Source organism: Haliotis rubra, unplaced genomic scaffold (assembly GCF_003918875.1).
Source record: "Haliotis rubra isolate DU_JTF1 unplaced genomic scaffold, ASM391887v1 Scf382, whole genome shotgun sequence".
Lineage (NCBI taxonomy): Eukaryota > Metazoa > Mollusca > Gastropoda > Lepetellida > Haliotidae > Haliotis > Haliotis rubra.
In genome coordinates, this window is record NW_025767060.1 from 291,463 (window position 1) to 311,524 (window position 20,062).

General features: G+C 39.5%; 1 protein-coding gene across 3 annotated transcripts; it reads left to right on the top strand.

Annotated features, from left to right (window-relative positions):
• Positions 1-1,169: 1,169 nt before the first annotated feature.
• LOC124286397 (anaphase-promoting complex subunit 10-like) lies at positions 1,170-14,711 on the top strand. Of its 3 annotated transcripts, XM_046722765.1 has the most exons (6): positions 1,170-1,317; positions 8,517-8,535; positions 12,286-12,431; positions 13,303-13,465; positions 13,839-14,103; positions 14,254-14,711. In XM_046722765.1, the coding sequence occupies exons 3-6, from the start codon at positions 12,317-12,319 to the stop codon at positions 14,362-14,364; spliced, it is 654 nt and encodes a 217-aa protein (XP_046578721.1). In that variant the 5' UTR covers positions 1,170-1,317; positions 8,517-8,535; positions 12,286-12,316; the 3' UTR covers positions 14,365-14,711. The 3 variants fall into 3 exon arrangements, with proteins under 3 accessions (XP_046578721.1, XP_046578722.1, XP_046578720.1); XM_046722766.1 differs by lacking the exons at positions 1,170-1,317; positions 8,517-8,535 and having other exon boundaries at positions 12,238-12,431; positions 13,839-14,105; positions 14,197-14,711; XM_046722764.1 differs by lacking the exons at positions 1,170-1,317; positions 8,517-8,535 and having other exon boundaries at positions 12,238-12,431.
• The last annotated feature ends 5,351 nt before the right edge of the window (positions 14,712-20,062 follow it).

Here is a 20,062-nt window from a genome sequence, read left to right on the forward strand (position 1 = left end):
AATCAATATACTACATTATGAACATAACTCCAGATATGCAAAGAACATGTTTTATTCAGGGGTGAAAATAACCCATTGCCCGACGTCCGAGTCCAGTGTTTTTTTCTGTCGGGCAAGCAAATTTGTATATCACACTGTACCGGTGTCCAGTTGACTTTCCAATGTTAATTATGTTGTTTATTTAAAATATCAACAAGAAAACAGCCGGTATAGTGGGAAAATTATCAGGGCAAGTGATTTTACATGTGCCACTGTACCCGAGTACACTAGCAATTTTAAAGTTATTTCCACCCCTGTTATTACTTGATAGTGTAACAAAAGGATTAACTTAAGTAATTCAATACAGATTTGTTAATACTCTATTTCCGATGACTGATCACGACCAGAAGATGTACCGGCCTATGCACTGAACGTAACATTTTCATACTGATTTTTTGGGTCAAGTTAGGACGTCGGCTAACAATGAGATCAGCTGATCTACGGTCATAGGTGATAACCACCAAACAACATATAATAAATACGTTAAATCTGCTTGAATTATACTACAAGAATGAACCTTAATTAATAGGGGTGGGTATTGCAGAGAATTTTCATATTGCGATATATTGCGATGCGGAAGCATATATTGCGATATGTATTGCAATATATTGCAAGAATTATTTTTTTAACAAAAACTATTTATAATCGAGTTAATGCTTGATTATAAAGCAAAAACACAACAAAATCACTATGATTGATTAACCTTTAATAAAAACTTTTAATCATGACAAAAGAAAAATGTAAGTAACATTTAGCACTAATGAAACAGGGAAAAGAACAATTAAAAAAACGGAAATATCCGAAGATTTCCGAGTGTTACGAAGTTTTCCGAATGCATGTCAAAATACCGGTTTTCGATCAGCGTATCGTAAGACGTATCGTTTTCATGTCTGAACCGGTAAATACCGGTAAACCGGTTATATTGCGCAGCCCTATTAATTAACTAGTCAGGTCAATCACAAACTGATTCATGGCAACAATACTTGTTAACTGGGCCAAAGGTAATGTGGAAAACATATATTATAAAATGTTTCAATGAGGCTCCGCCCCCTCATGTGGAGCCTCTCACCACCTGTGCTGCATCTGGTTCATGGTCACTCTTAAAGCAGGAGCTCACCACACTCCGATTCACAATCCCAACAAAAGCTACTTCGACCTCCATGCCAGACGTTTTTTCAATCAATATCAGCAGGATATGGATAAATTCAACATGGAAGTGAAACCAGTGACAGTATACACTATGATACTAATGGACACAAAGCACAAGATGTTTTACAGGTAAGAGCTAGCCAGTAGATGTGTTGATAATAAGTGAGTGAGTGAGTTTAGTTTTACGCCGCTTTTAGCAATATTCCAGCAATATCACAGCAGGGAACACCAGAAATGGGCTTCACACATTGTACCCATGTGGGGACTCGAACCCGGGTCTTCGGTGTGACAAGGGATAGCTTTAGCCACTAGGCTACCCCATTGCCTCTGTTGATAATAAGGAAAAGCCAAATATTCAGCTGGAACAGCTCATACAATGTGCTGGCTACACTTTAAAGTCTAAGGTCTTACATTTTACAAATATTCGGCTATTGTCCAGGTTAATATTACCCGGATATGGCAACTTACCTTCGTGCAATTCTAATTCTGCCCTATTATGACATCTATCATGTTTGATTTTACTCTATAGTAAAAATATCTCAATAGGTGTTGAGCAGTCAAGCTAAAATGTCAGACTGACCCTATCAGAAAAGTCATGTGACCCATCGTGAGCAACTTCTTCACAAGAAGAACATGGTTTCCACGAAGAAAGGGGTGTTTTCTAACTTGTCACACCGGAAACCCCTATGCAGTGTATGAAATAAGGCCCGTCCGACCGCCCAAGACGGGCTAGATTTGTGACGGACGGTCTAAATTTACAGCTAGCCAGCCCGATGGTCTGGTACAAATTTTAGATAACATGTTCCATACATCTGAGTAAATTCACCATATCTTAAAATCTATTTTTCAAATTGAGCGTTACATTTAGACTTGACATTAGTTGTCAATTACTGTTTGAAAGCTACCGATACGCGGACTTCTGAAAACTCAGAGTCAGATTTCTTTGTAAATGGCAGTTGTGAATTAACTGATCGACAGAAAATACATGTCTCAGGTTCATTAAAGAATTCATTGTAACTAAAAATTGCAATTTCTTGGATTGTCTGGTCTGGTTAAACCCAGCCAGACATCAGGGCTGGTAACTTCAAAATTTTACCAGCCCTGATGTCTGGCTGGGTTTCTGGCTTATTTCTAACACTGCCATCTGGTGTGTTTTGGTGCCCCAAACCTCCTGAACAGGTTTAACGCAACATTGAGACTGCAATACAAAATGCATCCCGATGACAGAGGTGCAATGCGACTCGTATCCCAATATTTAGGGATGTTTGAAAAGATCAGTAATCAGAAATATCTTTGATGGGAATAATTATCAATAACTATCAATATGAAAATTGTGTTATCAGAAATATCAAGAACTGTGATGAAATAACGGTTTAATTTACTCCGACAATACACAAGGTTAGATCTAAATTCATGGACTGCTTCTACAATATGTCCAGGATGGTGAGTCATCCAAGCCTAAATATGTCACCACTGACCAGTGATGTAAAACATATTGATTTCATTCAGATCTATATAGATAACCAGTCTTTCTTTAATTTCATAAGTTCATATTCCCTGCATTTTCATCGGTGAATCACATTCCTGAAAGGGAATGGCGTTAACATAAGCAGTAATGCTTGTTTAAACCACATTACTTAATCATTTGGGGTTTTTTTATTTAAAAATTGTAAAATATGAAAGATGGGATATTGTAGGTGGAAACATATAAGTTGGGGACACTGTGAAGACTCTGCTATTCATAGCCAAACAAGAAATACTAGAGAATATGCATACACTTGTTCTTGACCATTTTCTGGTATCATTCACAGTTGTTTTACATTGGTATCACTTGCAATAAAATTTTATGTATTGCAATACAGGCGTTGTGAATGGATCATCCAGACTTGATTATCTACAGACTGTCATCACGTAGCACAAATAACGTTGTGTGCAGCACAACACAACAAACAAACTGAATCCATCAAGCCAATAACTAATATCAGAATGATTGCTTACAGAAAAATAACAATTAAAATCTTATTGGGATTTTGAGAAAATAGAATAAGGTTTTCTGGCCAAAGTCTGAATTTAAGCCAGAACCAAAGGTTTGGCAAAATAGTGCTCGTGCTATCAACCAGCGGTTTGCCAGACCAAGATTTGATCAACATTAAGTTTTGGTCAGGGTTGTCGAGTTTTACACCTAACCAGCCCTGTGGTCTGGCTGAAATTTTTGGGAGTTTCATACCCTGGTTTCAGACACTAGATTCTGGAGCAGGATATCACAATGACACAAACATGATAAATCACCAACGACCTTTTCAAAAATCCTATCAATACATTTAATTCTTACATAGCATAAACCTTTGAAATTGAACAATGTCTGTATCGGTCATATTTTATTTAATTCCATGGTTTATAGTTTAGTTGCTAACCAAAAAGATGCAGTGAAATAAAAATACTATATTCCTACTCATTTGGAATAGTTGTACTTGGTTGATCAGTTTAGTCTGATGACCATGATGCCATGGCTGAGAAGCAAAATTAGAAATAAGTTTGTTTAGGATGGAATATTGCTGACAGTGGCAATAAACAGCAAACAAACATACTTCTGTTGATTATAGCTGAGACCATATAATAGATAATATTTATTATATGGTCTCTGATTATAGCTTTATTCTCTTTATGAGCAGTTCAGAAAATCTATAGAAACACAATTGATCATTTATCATCATTACTAAAAACCTTTTGGTTAAAATTCTTATGATGTATATTACTATTTTTCTAATCCATCCAGTAGTGTAATCTGGCTGGCAAATGAAAATATAAGCCCTCTTATTATCCAGATAGTTCATCTACAAAAATTAACAAATACACAAAACTGGAGATATTTGATATTCAACAGCACGACTTAGCACAGTATGAACAGGGTCCTATTCAGCTCTGGGTCTGCATAGTGATATGCCATGCAGCTTCAATTTCAGTACAACATGCTGTTTCCATGGTAACAGAACTAACACCAACAGAAAACTGTGTAATGCAAAATGGTAGGTGGGGTTATTTATATAACCAGCATGTAATGGTGGCCCACATTGTTTAATTGTGCCAAATAAAATGAGCCTGTGAGTTTAGTTTTACCCAGCGTTTTGCAATATTCCACCAACATAACAGACGGGGACACAAGAAAATAGGCTTCACACATTGTACATAGGAGTGAATCGAACCTTTGGTGAGACAAGCAAACACTTTAACCATTAGGCTAACCCACTGACCCCAAGATTAAAACCTCACCATAACACATGCCCACTGCCCCCACGATTAAAACCTCACTATAACACATGAGTGAGTGAGTGAGTTTAGTTTTACGCCGCACTTAGCATTATTGCAGCTATATGGCAGCAGTTGTAAATAATTGAGTCTGGACCAGACAATCCAGTGATCAACAGCGGGTTCATAGATCTCCGCAGTTGGGAACCGATGACATGTGTCAACCAAGCCAGCGAGCCTGACCACCCGATCCCGCTAGTCGCCTCTTACAACTATAACACATGAAGCAAGGAGGAAACTGCAAGTTCCTATGAAAGATGCTGGGGAACTCTCTACTTCTAACTCATTACAGCATTGTATACTGTTTTATGTATAAGAATTGTTTTCTGCTATTTGACACATCACAAGTTAGCTACAACTTTCAATTTGGCAAAGATTTCAGTTTCTAAACACAATTTATTATTCATCACATACACATGTGATCATAACTGATTTACAGACAGACAGTTTATGCAGTATTTAATGGTTTAATGGCCCATTGTACAGCTATAGATCATAGTAGATAATAATTTATGTCAGTATAAATCCTGAAACACTGAAAGATGTGACACATGTTCGTCACATACCAGCAGTTAGATTCACAGCATTCATATTTATTTGTTGCAACTGCGGACACAATACACAGATGTTATCATGTCCTTATGAAATTGTAAAGAACTGCTACCAGTGTGGGAAATGGATCATGGAATATATATACACTTAATGACTGACATGTGCAACAACCCTTTCCCTTGACGACTGTTGACAGTTTATAAAACACCTATCTACCTTTGGGCATAATCAATAATTATTCTTATCCAGATTAAAATTTTGAAAAAATATCTGCATTTAATGTTCAGGATTTTATATACACAAATACTTGAGAATGTTCTGAAAGAGATTTATATCTTGTTCACTTAATTTGAGAATTTAGTTTTATTTAGCTTGATCAGGGCCCACTTGCACAGAACAATCTTAGCGCTACAATTATTGTAAATCTTAGGCTATGGCTACAGTTGCCATCCAATTGCACAAAGCAATTGTAGGCTAAGATCATTGTAAGTTACAATAATTGGTCCAAACCAATTGTAAGAAGCTAAGATTATTGTAGACTGTGACAAAGTGGCATTCAAGTTAGTGTGTGTTTCACACAAATAATCAGCTTTATGTTTGAAGACTGCTTTAATATTGCATAAAACTGATTCACCTCAATACTTCAACAACACATATTTTTTTTTTCGGTCATGTTCGTGTCATTGATTTTGTCTTAGTTTATCATTAAAGGTCACATGCAACCAAAAAATCAAACATAATTAAAACACAGCTATCACTTATTCATGACATATAATATACATTGCATGATTATGAAGAAACATCTAAACAAAATTATAGGCGCACAATCGCAAATCAAAGTGCAATATTTTGTACTTGGGTTTACTTCCCGAAGCAGCCGGGATACCGAACCCAGTCAGAGCGGGTGAGTGTGCACTCAAGCGTAACCGCTGGTTCATTTGCAGATGCCCTCACGGCTCATTGTGTGTGTGTATATATAGAGATGTTGGGTTTTGTAAATACATGTTCATTTTTTGTGTATAACATTTTTCAATCAACAGACATCATAACATGTCATATGTACAAGTATCACACCTGCCTGTCTGTGTAATTACATAATGTGACAGAGACTGAACTCGGGCCATATATCAATGCGTTTTCTTTATGGTGTATAGCCTGATAGGTGTTAAGTTCAAATTGCATGTGGTCAGTGATAGGTGTCAATAAAACAGACATTGAGTTTTGTCTGTGACAACAACATATCTATATCACAGTTAGAAACTCTGTCAGCGCTAAATAATGACATTGCTTTTAAGTATCGAACTGAGAAAGTGACTCGGTAAGAAGAACGTGTGGTGAAATAGACAAATGAAATTATATAAACAGTTAAATTGGTAATCTACTGTCACAACATATAAAAAGCTCGCGCCTGTGCAATATCAACAAAACATTAGAAAAATAGCTCGCACCAAAGCTTTCACTGAGTATTCACCAGACAACCCGCTTCCAAGCTGTGCGAAAGTATTTCACTGCGCATGTGCTATGAGCGCAGCCCAGCTGTTGAAACCACTCTTCCCCCAAGCGCTTGGGGAAAACTAGTGAATCGTTTGAACTCCGATTTCGCGCGGTTGTTTGCATCACGTTATTTTTCAACTTTATAAGTTGAATTTGCATTTTTGATGATTTGTATCGGAAGTCCACACCGAAAGGTATCCAAATCTGCAAAGTTGTGTTGTACGTTGCATGTGACCCTTAAAATAATCAACAATTAGAACAAGTTTCTTTCTCATTCTTAAATCTAAAATTGAGTCATACAAGAGACGAGGGTTTTAATCTATACATTTTAGATATAATACAAGTATTTTTTTGTATTTCAATATTTTCATAAAACAGGGGAAGGTATCTCTGTGGTTACACTATTACATTCTTAGTTCATGAATCAAGACAGTTAGAATGTAGAAAAATATATGGTATCATCCACGTAATCGTTTCCTTCAAAGATTTGTTGGAATGTTTTTTCATGAAAATTCTGCAAGGTGCGATTGAGAGAGGTATGTGTTGTGTGCAGTAACCAGTTCCACTTTATATTTGTGCAAAATGCCATGCGCACTACCAGGCAACTGTAGACAGGTGTCGAGTTTAAGAAATTCATACCTCCAACGTTGAAGAGTTCGATCTTAGTTAAGATGGCGATTTTAAATCCATGTCGTCTTACAATCGTGCTAAGATCGGCTTTGTGCAAATGGATTAGGGCAAGTGTATGGTGATTGTTATGTTGATTGTAAGGCCCTAAGATTGATTGTAACTAAGATCATTCTGTGCAAGTGGACCCAGGAGGTTAAATTGTCCATGTACAAGGTGTCTATACATGTAGGCTCGGTGTGTCCAACAACTTTCAAATATCTTTCTTTTTTCTTAATTTGATGAATGGGTTGCATGGTTCATGATGGTTGCCAAATTTAGTAATTGAAGGCTTTTAAATCTTAATATTTCTGAAGTTCACCTGAACTCTGTAGTCTAGCCTAGAACTGTTTGCTTTCTTTGTTTGTCCCTAACCATTTTAATGTCTCACTCTAACAATATTTGATTCTTCAAGTTACTTTACTACTGGACTTTACCATTGCTTACAGGACCCACAGGTATATCAGTTGGGTTTAATACCACTCTTAACAATATCCCAGCTATATCAAGGCATGACGGAGTCAGTTTAAAGTGGGAGGATCGTCAAATGTTTCTAGGGTGCCCAAGAGACCCCACCTCTGCACAGTCAAGTGTGTTGCCTTAGATCTCTGGCATGCCTGTGCCTCTTTGCAGGATAGCTTGGAAAGACTACTAGAAATTGTTTGATTAGACAACACTTAATACTAATAATAGATTCATTTGCATTATCACAAATAATTAGTGTCTGTTTATACTGTTTTCATGATAAGGATCCGAGGGTTAAGGATAGAGTTGGGGCTAGCCTAGACATGCTAGTCATGGTTCATGTTGACAAATACACTCTATGACAATGACAACACAGATCTATAAAAATATCTGCAAAATTCTTATAAAAATAAATAGTGATGTTCTAACATATAATATAATTGCAAAAATCATACTTGGTGTAATATAATCATGTGATGATACACTGTAACCATGGAAACATCTTTTAAAAGAATCTGAGTAACTTTGGCAAATATGGTAAATGGATGTGTTGCAATATGGCCCTAAATGAAATTGTGTATGCATCCTCACAAGTATTAAACAGTGAGATAAGTTGCATAACTTGTATAATGTTGCCAAGGCTCCTTATGGCACTGTCACTGAACGGCATTGTTCTCAGCTCATTTTGCTTTATGAAAAATATCACATAAATATTTAAATTTAAGCAATTACATGACATATTTGATGTTTTAATGTTTTGATATTAAACATAAATTTATATATTCGTATTTGTTACAATATATTCGTAAACATATCATATTCACCTCATTGTGTATTTGTTGCAGCTCCAGTGCTGGTGTCTTGGTAAGCGAGTACTAATTATTTGTGACAGCCCCTGTGGCCCCATATCTAAATGGGGGCAGTGGGGTAGCCTAGTGGTTAAACTGTTCACTTGCCCGCCAAAGACTCGGGTTCAATTCCCCACATGGGTACAATGTGTAAAGCCCATTTCTGGTGTCCCCCTCCTTGATATTGATGCAATATTGCTGAAAGCGGCATAAAACCAAACTCACTCACTCACCTATGTCTAAGTGTTGGCCAATGAGATTAACTCAGGCATAGCTTCAAGCTGACAGTCAGTTTGATCCTCAATGCTGCACAAATTGAAATCCCTAAATAGTCCACCAAGTTAAGTGCACTACTCCCAAGAGATTAACTGTAGCAGTTATCATGGGACCCTCTACTATCACGGTGCTAGTGGGATTATAAACACCTATGGACATTTGACATTTATATTTCTTCAGTTGACTGATGTTTAATCTTAATTTCTGTTGCAAATAATGTGGCACATAGTCGCAACTTATTCAATATGATCACAGCAATCCTGATTGCCTCATTTGACCCGGAAATTGAAGCAACTCCCTATCATAACAGTATTGCTATTTTCTTGCTATAGCGTGGTAAAAGAAAATGACACTGTCAAATGTTTACTTAAGACAAGTAACGAATCTTAATAGTTCATATGTTAAGAATTATTCAGGAATTTCTTTACGATTAGTAATACCATCATGGTTTTAACCAAAACATCTGCAACTTTTATTGATTTGTATACAAGGTAAAAATAACAGAAATTATTTTTTGCCCTCTTAAAGGGTGCCATACCATTTGCTGCCATGTGCAGGGTGAAGTTACACAATAAGTCACTCCTGTTTTAGCTTTTGGACCGAAAATATGCAAATGATGTTATAGATGTTGCAGGATTACTCTTCACGAAGTAAGATTTGACTCATGCAAGATGCAATGTCATCTTTCTTTCAAAATGTTCCAGAACTTACTGCAAAGATGAATACCTAAATATTTCTACGATTAGACATGACATTACATTGAAATAAATCCCTTTTTCAACAGCGATGAATTTATTTTAAGTAAATCGCATATGTAAACAGCCGATCGCGATGCGGGAGTGGTGTTTCTGCTTTCCCGATGTTTTCACGTGCCGCAATAATAAGACAGCCCTCGGTAATAGAGAGTAATATGCCACAATTTCTTTACATTTTACAAGATAATCACATAACACACTTTAAGTCTGTCTACCAACCTCTGTCACTTGGAGCCGAGGGTTGCATCTTCAATCAGCAACGAGAAATGTGGATGCAGAAGATAAATCAGATGATTTCTAAACACATGTCATGTTCAACATTTCCGATGACAGGCTAAAATTCTCAGTTTGACAGATGAAAAACGTGCTCGCTGCCTCTCGTATTTTACGGAGAAATCAACGTCAGTATCACTTATCTATGTCTGATTTACATCCATGACACTATAAAATATAGACAGAGGCTCCGAATTAACGTACAGAGTTGTAAGATATGCAATTTATCATCATTCAAGTTATCTCTGGGCAGAATTATTTACAGATAACCTACTTCCTGTTGATATTTGCCAAGCATGCGTAAATGTCATTTCCGTTTCTTTGTAAAGTCGGATTAATGTTAACCGGACTCAATGTTAACTCCATAGTCTCTTTTGTAAAACAATGTATTCTCTGGGGGGACTTGCGAAAAAAAACGCCACTGGATGTTCAAATCTATACTTCTTGCTACAATCCCTCCAAATATTCCACTAATCCTATTGTTCATATAACTGAGAAAATATTGCCCAGCCGATTATAGGAAAAATAAGTCCTTGGTAAAAAAGTACAGGTAAAAAAGTCCTTGGTAAAAAAGTCATTTTGTAGTAAAAACTGATTTCGTTATTTATTTGACAAGATTGACAAGGGCCAACAACGTGTGCGAAGGCTGGAATACGAAGGTCTTTAACTTAGTCGGTCATCACCACCCATCTGTCTGGAAGACCACTGAATGTTTCCAGAAGGAGCAGACGACAGTAAGAATTGTAATTGCCCAGGACGCCATTGGAAATGTCCATGTGAAGAAAACCACAACTGTCTTCCTCTGCACAAACTGTGTAGTTACATTGCCGCTAGAAGTCCATCCCCGATGTTTTTCACGGTGTGGCAGTGAACATCCGACTCATAAATATCAGTAGGCCTAAACTATCTCACGTCATCATGTGATGCATTATGTAACTTTAAATATAACGTATAATGCTAATTGTAGTCATTTCGTATCTTTTTTATATCAACATTTCAATACGTCATTATGTCATAAGACCTTTACATTTGTTGTGTGTGTGACGATGAAAAAATATAAAATAAAGAAGCATTGATTTTCTACAATGAAATGAAAAGGGGCCTTTTTTACATAGACAAATTTAAGACTTTTTTACCAGTACTTTATAACCGAAGACATATTTACCAAACACCGCCCAGCCGGACCAAACACTGTTTTGATAAGCGTTTCCAGCTCGTTTAGTTACATGTTGTGTGGTTTGTACCATTTTGATTGAGAGTTATGATGTATAGGTAATTACGGAGGATTTTTCACGAGTTTGTTTACTTACATGGGAAATATCAATTGAGGCTAATCTAATCTGTTCTAATCTGATCAAATGGCTTGGGGAGAAGAAATACTGTTTTAATATGATATTTGTATGTTTATGTTGGATCTTTGTTTCTGGGAGGAGGAATTAATTTCAGCAAGAAAGGTGTACAGTGTTTCACAGGATAATAAAATGTGTAATTAATTCACGTTGGACATCGCATTTGGAGAGAAAGAGTGAGAGAGTGAGTTGGGTTTTACGCCGCTTTTAGCAATATTCCAGCAATATCACGGCAGGGGACACCAGCAATGGGCTTCATACATTGTACCCATGTGAGGAATCGAGCCCAGGCTTTCGGCTTGACGAGCGAACGCTTTAACCACTGAGCTACCCCACCGCCCTTGGAGAGAAAAAAAACGTTTACATACATAGATAAGAACATTTGGATCACTCTCGTCCCATTTCTCAATATTTCTGTCATAGACTGACATTATTTGTGAGTCCGATATTTTATTATTTACATATATGATGTGCAATGTTTACAGATAACATTATGTAAGAATGCTTTACTTGCTCCGATATATGTCGGGAATCGATATTTGAACCCACCTATCAAGAAGATTGCTCCTGAACAATGACAACCAGGTGATATTTTAAAACTGACATTTCAGAAATGTTAATGTAGGGAATAGTTTGTTGGCTGTGGTAAAAATGAGTAGCAATATTCGATGAAAATTATTAAACCAAGAGTATTTTTTAATTAGTGAGAAGGAACAGATTGTTTGATGATGCTCAGGAAGTAAATGGTGTGTTGGATACAGCTGGGGAAAACATAGATTGTTCACGAATACATGACACGTTTTTTTTATCTTTACTCGACGTTTCAGAGCTAATTCTTGCTCCTTCATCAGGTGAATTAGATTGTTCACGTTTATGATAAGATTACCCCCACCCACCCTTTCCCACCACCACTACCACCATCATACAATTCAAAAGGTCGCTCACTCAATGAGCAATCAACTTAATCATTTTCAACTTTCAAATCACGACAGACAGTTTTATATAGCTCTATTTCTCGGCACATGTGCACTCCGGAATTGTCCGTATTTTAAATGCAAACCCACTTCCGTTTTAAGACAGCGGTGAAATTAAACATTTTAGTCTTCTGTTCAGATAGAGAATCTGCGATTAAGTTCTATCTATAATGGCGAAGAAGATGAACGGAGTGCAGGATGTTGATATATTCAAAGCAGAACGGGAGGGAAAATTGAGAGAAGTTGGTAACCAAGCAGTATGGTCTTTGTCATCGTGCAAACCAGGTAGGTTCAGGGAGTATCTGGGCCAGTGCCCCTGGCAGTGGCAGTGGGTGTTTGGGTGTGTGTGAGGGCGTTTGTCGGGGGAAGTGACTTGGTGGTGATAGGGTGTTGTATAACAATTTTTTGCGAGGAAACATTTGGCTCCAAACATTTGTTTAAACCGTTCAACCATCTTTTGTACCTTAGCTTTTGAGAAGTGTATTTCTGTATGCTTACACCAGAGATCATCAGATTCGCATCATTTATCATGTGTTTATATGAGGTTTTATAGCCGTAATAACTTTAATCATTGAAATGTGAGTTCTCTAGTAACTGTTGTGTTAAGTTTTCTTAATAATTTTAGTATATTTATAAATATTATTTGGGATGGGGAACGGGAGGAACTCTTACCGCAAAATCTTGTGTATGATTATTGGGGATGAGTGTTATCAGGCCCAAAATACACAGGGATTGCAAAAAGGTTTGAAGACTAAGACACAACCAGAAGAAACCACAGTGGAAACCCCTGTGGAAACCCCTGTGGAAACCCCCTTGCTGACATTGTATCATTAGTACACCACCATCCTGCAAAAGAAACAATTTGTTTAAGTAAATATTGCACAGTCTTTGGTTTTGTTACAGCCTACAGCCATGTTCAGGAAATGACAAATATGTAGCTGTAAGATGCTGCCTTTAAGATGTAATGATCATGATGTGCCAGGAAAGCTTAACAATGTTGAAATTCCACTCAGACTGTGCTAAAAGGAAAACTTCTCAGTCAGTCACTTCAATATTTTCTGTTTTCGGTAACTTTTAAACTTAGGATTTATACGACACATGAAAACTTGTCATGTGTGAAAATCAAAACCTGTAGATAGCTGTGATTATTTTACAGGATTTGGAGTGGATCAGCTTCGGGATGAATCGTATGAAACCTTCTGGCAGTCAGATGGACCTCAGCCTCACCTTGTGAACATTCAGTTCAAGAAGAAAACAACAATACAAGACATTTGTCTGTATGCAGATTACAAGGCAGATGAAAGCTACACTCCAAACAGGTATACTGTATAATTCATGTACACACTGTAGATTGATTTGCACCAAGATCATTTCACACTAACATTGTCACACGAGGGAGACATTTCAAGAATTATACTATTACTAATATACCCTGAAGAAAAATATGCGGACAGAAGCACTTACTCTGGGTCAGTTTGGTTAATGTCTGTCCCGAAAAGTGACCTCAATATGTATAAGAACAGAGTGAGAGGCTACCTCTGATCTTGTACATACTGGTAGACATTTTTCAGTCAAGAACATTATAGTGAGCTCCAGAGACCTTTTCTCCAATATATTTCATGAGTGTATTTACTTATTCGATTGCTTTAGAAACTGGCAACTTATTAATACTGTGCGATATGAATGTTACAGAATATCCATCCGAGCGGGCAACCACTTCAACGACCTGACCGAGGTGGAGCAGGTGGAGATGAGTGAGCCGGTGGGCTGGGTGTGTGTCCCACTCAAGGACGTTAATGACAAGCCAATCAGAACATTCATGATCCAGGTCACTGTGCTGTCCAACCACCAGAACGGCCGTGATACACACATACGGCGGATAAAGGTCCGTTCTCCCACCCACTGTTCAGACAATGCCATGGTGAGGGCACAACTTCACAGCGTTAGAGTTCACACAGTAGTTGATGACAATGCCATGGTGAGGTGTACAAGATAGTGACGATGATCTTCTGTCTCCATCCATTAGAGTTCATACAGTTTGTCATCTGGATTTCAGTCACAAGATAGTGACGATGATGATCTTCTGTCTTCCATGATATTCAGTCAGGTGTACAAGATAGTGATGATGATCTTCTGTCCTCCAGGAGTTCAGTCAGGTGTACAAGATAGTGATGATGATCTTCTGTCCTCCAGGAGTTCAGTCAGGTGTACAAGATAGTGATGATGATCTTTTGTCCTCCAGGAGTTCAGTCAGGTGTACAAGATCGTGACGTTGATCTTCTGTCCTCCAGGAGTTCAGTCAGGTGTGCAAGATCGTGACGTTGATCTTCTGTCCTCCAGGAGTTCAGTCAGGTGTACAAGATAGTGATGATGATCTTCTGTCCTCAACAGTACTGGTGTTGATAGTTCTAGTATCAACAGTACTGGTGCTGTCAGTTCTAGTATCAACAGTACTGGTGCTGTCAGTTCTAGTATGAACAGTACTGGTGATGCCAGTTCTAGTATCAACAGTACTGGTGCTGTCAGTTCTGGTATCAACAGTACTGGTGCTGTCAGTTCTGGTCTGATCACTTCTGCAACGTTGGTGCCGTCGGTTCAACATCAACCAGTACTGGTGCTGGTATCAACGGTCAGTTCTGGTATCAACAGTACTGGTGCTGTCAGTTCTATCAACAGTATCAACAGTACTGGTGCTGTCAGTTCTGGTATCAACAGTACTGGTGCTGTATCAGGCTGTCAGCAGTTCTAGGGTATCAACAGTACTGGTGCTGTCAGTTCAACAGTACTGGTATCAACAGTACTGGTGCTGTCAGTTCTGGTATCAACAGTACTGGTGCTGTCAGTTCTAGTATCAACGGTTCTGGTATCAACAGTACTGGTGCTGTCAGTTCTGGTATCAACAGTACTGGTGGTCAGTTCTGTATCAGTACTGGTGCTGTCAGTTCTGGTATCAACAGTACTGGTGTTGTCAGTTCAGTATCAACAGTACTGATTACTGGTGCTGTCAGTTCTGGTATCAACAGTACTGGTGCTGTCAGTTCTGGTATCAACAGTACTGGTGCTGTCAGTTCTGGTATCAACAGTACTGGTGCTGTCAGTTCTGGTATCAACAGTACTGGTGCTGTCAGTTCTGGTATCAACAGTACTGGTGTTGTCAGTTCTGGTATCAACAGTACTGGTGCTGTCAGTTCTAGTATCAACAGTACTGGTGCTGTCAGTTCTAGTATCAACAGTACTGGTGCTGTCAGTTCTAGTATCAACAGTACTGGTGTTGTCAGTGGTCAGTTCTGGTATCAACAGTACTGGTACTGGTGCTGTGCAGTTCTGGTATCAACAGTACTGGTGCTGTCAGTTCTAGTATCACTGGTGCTGTTCTGGTATCAACAGTACTGGTGCTGTGTATCAACAGTACTGGTGCTGTCAGTTCTAGTATCAACAGTACTGGTGCTGTCAGTTCTGGTATCAACAGTACTGGTGCTGTCAGTTCTAGTATCAACAGTACTGGTGCTGTCAGTTCTGGTATCAACAGTACTGGTGCTGTCAGTTCTAGTATCAACAGTACTGGTGCTGTCAGATCTAGTATCAACAGTACTGGTGCTGTCAGTTCTAGTATCAACAGTACTGGTGCTGTCAGTTCTAGTATCAGTACTGGACAGTTCTAGTATCAACAGTACTGGTGCTGTCGGTTCTGGTTCGAATCCCACATGGGCACAATCTGTGAAGCCCATTACTGGTGCCCTGCCATGATGTTGCTGGAATATTGCTAAAAGTGGCGTAAAACCAAACTCAGTCAGTCAGTCTAGTATCAACAGTACTGGTGCTGTCAGTTCTAGTCAACAGTACTGGTGCTGGTGTCAGTATCAACAGTGGTGCTGTCAGTTCTAGTATCAACAGTACTGGTGAATGTTCTAGTATCAACATTATGTGCTGTCGGTTCTAGCATCAACATTACTGGTGCTGTCAGTTCTAGTATCAACAGTACTGGTGCTGTCACTTCTGGTGTCATTCAAAGTGTGGAGAATGTCATGTACAGCATGTAAGGCATCTTGAATGTTGCAGTTCTGGTGCAGGCATGTATGTCACAGTGTTGATAGAGTATGACAATAGTCTTCTAAAGTGTGACATAAACATTAGCTTTACTGAATATATCTACAACAGTTGTTTTGTGATAGTGCGATGGAGCTCGTGTTGGTGTTGACAAGTGAGAAATAAAACCTATCGTTTCCCATATGCATATTTTCCTAATTATTAACTAATTCTTTATGCCATTTCTTCAAAAACCAAGGTTTTACACTGTCTGACAATTCTTCACATAATGTACATCTCTTGGAGGAGAATTTTCTACTTAATGTTATTTACGCAGTAACTACACAGTTAACATGAGAATGTCTGGTAACATGGCGGTATATACATGGTTGGTTCCCACAGTTGGCATGAGAATGTCTGGTAACATGGCGGTATATGCATTGTTGGTTCCCACAGTTGACATGAGAATGTCTGGTAACGTGGCTGTATATGCATTGTTGGTTCCCACAGTTGACATGAGAATGTCTGGTAACATGGCAGTATATACATGGTTGGTTCCCACAGTTAACATGAGAATGTCTGGTAACATGGCGGGATGTACATGGCGGTTTATACATGGCTGGTTCCCACAGCTGACATGAGAATGTCTGGTAACATGGCCGTATATACATGGTTGGTTCCCACAGCTGACATGAGAATGTCTGGTAACATGGCCGTATATACATGGTTGGTTCCCAGACTTAACATGAGAATGTCTGGTAACACGGCAGTATATACATGGTTGGTTCTCACAGTTAACATGAGAATGTCTGGTAACATAGCGGTATATACATTGTTGGTTCCCACAGTTGACATGAGAATGTCTGGTAACATGGCGGTATATACATGGTTGGTTCCCACAGTTGACATGAGAATGTCTGGTAACATGGCGGTATATACATGGTTGGTTCCCACAGCTGACATGAGAATGTCTGGTAACATGGCGGTATATACATGGTTGGTTCCCACAGTTGACATGAGAATGTCTGGTAACATGGCGGTATATACATGGTTGGTTCTCACAGTTAACATGAGAATGTCTGGTAACATGGCGGGTATATACATGGTTGGTTCCCACAGTTAACATGAGAATGTCTGGTAACATGGCCGTATATACATGGTTGGTTCTCACAGTTGACATGAGAATGTCTGGTAACATGGCGGTATATACATGGTTGGTTCCCACAGCTGACATGAGAATGTCTGGTAACATGGCGGTATATACATTGTTGGTTCTCACAGTTGACATGAGAATGTCTGGTAACATGGCAGTATATACATGGTTGGTTCCCACAGCTAACATGAAAATGTCTGGTAACATGGCCGTATATACATGGTTGGTTCCCACAGTTGACATGAGAATGTCTGGTTACATGGCGGTTTATACATGGTTGGTTCCCACAGCTGACATGAGAATGTCTGGTAACATGACAGTATATACATGGTTGGTTCCCACAGCTGACATGAGAATGTCTGGTAACATGGCGGTATATACATGGTTGGTTCCCACAGTTAACATGAGAATGTCTGGTAACATGGCGGTATATACATGGTTGGTTCTCACAGTTAACATGAGAATGTCTGGTAACATGGCGGTATATACATGGTTGGTTCCCACAGTTAACATGAGAATGTCTGGTAACATGGCCGTATATACATGGTTGGTTCTCACAGTTGACATGAGAATGTCTGGTAACATGGCGGTATATACATGGTTGGTTCCCACAGCTGACATGAGAATGTCTGGTAACATGGCGGTATATACATGGTTGGTTCTCACAGTTAACATGAGAATGTCTGGTAACATGGCGGTATATACATGGTTGGTTCCCACAGTTAACATGAGAATGTCTGGTAACATGGCCGTATATACATGGTTGGTTCTCACAGTTGACATGAGAATGTCTGGTAACATGGCGGTATATACATGGTTGGTTCCCACAGCTGACATGAGAATGTCTGGTAACATGGCGGTATATACATTGTTGGTTCTCACAGTTGACATGAGAATGTCTGGTAACATGGCAGTATATACATGGTTGGTTCCCACAGCTAACATGAAAATGTCTGGTAACATGGCCGTATATACATGGTTGGTTCCCACAGTTGACATGAGAATGTCTGGTTACATGGCGGTTTATACATGGTTGGTTCCCACAGCTGACATGAGAATGTCTGGTAACATGACAGTATATACATGGTTGGTTCCCACAGCTGACATGAGAATGTCTGGTAACAGGTGAAAGTCTTGTTCTGCAGTATATACATGGCTGGCTCACTGCTTCATCTAAGAACTTAAAGGCCCCATTAAGTGTCCAACACCAGTGCTACCATATGTTCCATCACCTGCAGGTGCACCCCATTAAGTGTCCAACACCAGTGCTACCATATGTTCCATTACCTGCAGGTGCACCCCATTAAGTGTCCAACACTAGTGCTACCATATGTTCCAGTACCTGCAGGTGCACCCCATTAAGTGTCCAACACTACTGCTACCATATGTTCCATCACCTGCAGGTGCACCCCATTAAGTGTCCAACACCAGTGCTACCATATGTTCCATTACCTGCAGGAGCACCCCATTAAGTGTCCAACACTACTGCTACCATATGTTCCAGTACCTGCAGGTGCACCCCATTAAGTGTCCAACACCAGTGCTACCATATGTTCCAGTACCTGCAGGTGCACCCCATTAAGTGTCCAACACCAGTGCTACCATATGTTCACCATATGTTCCAGTAGGTATGTTCCATATGTTCCACCCCATTAAGTGCATGTTCCAGTACCTGCAGGTGCACCCCATTAAGTGTCCAACACTAGTGCACCATATGTTCCATTACCTTGCACCCCATTAAGTGTCCAACACCAGTGCTACCATATGTTCCAGTGTCCAACACCAGTGCTACCATATGTTCCAGTACCTGCAGGTGCACCCCATTAAGTGTCCAACAGTGCTACCATATGTTTCCATCACCTGCAGGGCACCCCATTAAGTGTCCAACACTAGTGCTACCATATGTTCCATTACCTGCAGGTGCACCCCATTAAGTGTCCAACACCAGTGCTACCATATGTTCCATTACCTGCAGGTGCACCCCATTAAGTGTCCAACACCAGTGCTACCATATGTTCCATTACCTGCAGGTGCACCCCATTAAGTGTCCAACACCAGTGCTACCATATGTTCCATTACCTGCAGGAGCACCCCATTAAGTGTCCAACACCAGTGCTACCATATGTTCCATTACCTGCAGGTGCACCCCATTAAGTGTCCAACACCAGTGCTACCATATGTTCCAGTACCTGCAGGAGCACCCCATATGTTCCAGTACCAAATGTTGCACCTGCAGGTGCACCCCATTAAGTGTCCAACACCAGTGTGTCCAACACCAGTGCTACCATATGTTCCATTACCTGCAGGTGCACCCCATTAAGTGTCCAACACCAGTGCTACCATATGTTCCATTACCTGCAGGTGCACCCCATTAAGTGTCCAACACCAGTGCTACCATATGTTCCTACCCAGGAGCACCCCATAAGTGTCCAACACCAGTGCTACCATATGTTCCATTACCTGCAGGAGCACCCCATTAAGTGTCCAACACCAGTGCTACCATATGTTCCATTACCTGCAGGAGCACCCCATTAAGTGTCCAACACCAGTGCTACCATATGTTCCATTACCTGCAGGAGCACCCCATTAAGTGTCCAACACCAGTGCTACCATATGTTCCATTACCTGCAGGTGCACCCCATTAAGTGTCCAACACCAGTGCTACCATATGTTCCATTACCTGCAGGAGCACCCCATTAAGTGTCCAACACTAGTGCTACCATATGTTCCAGTACCT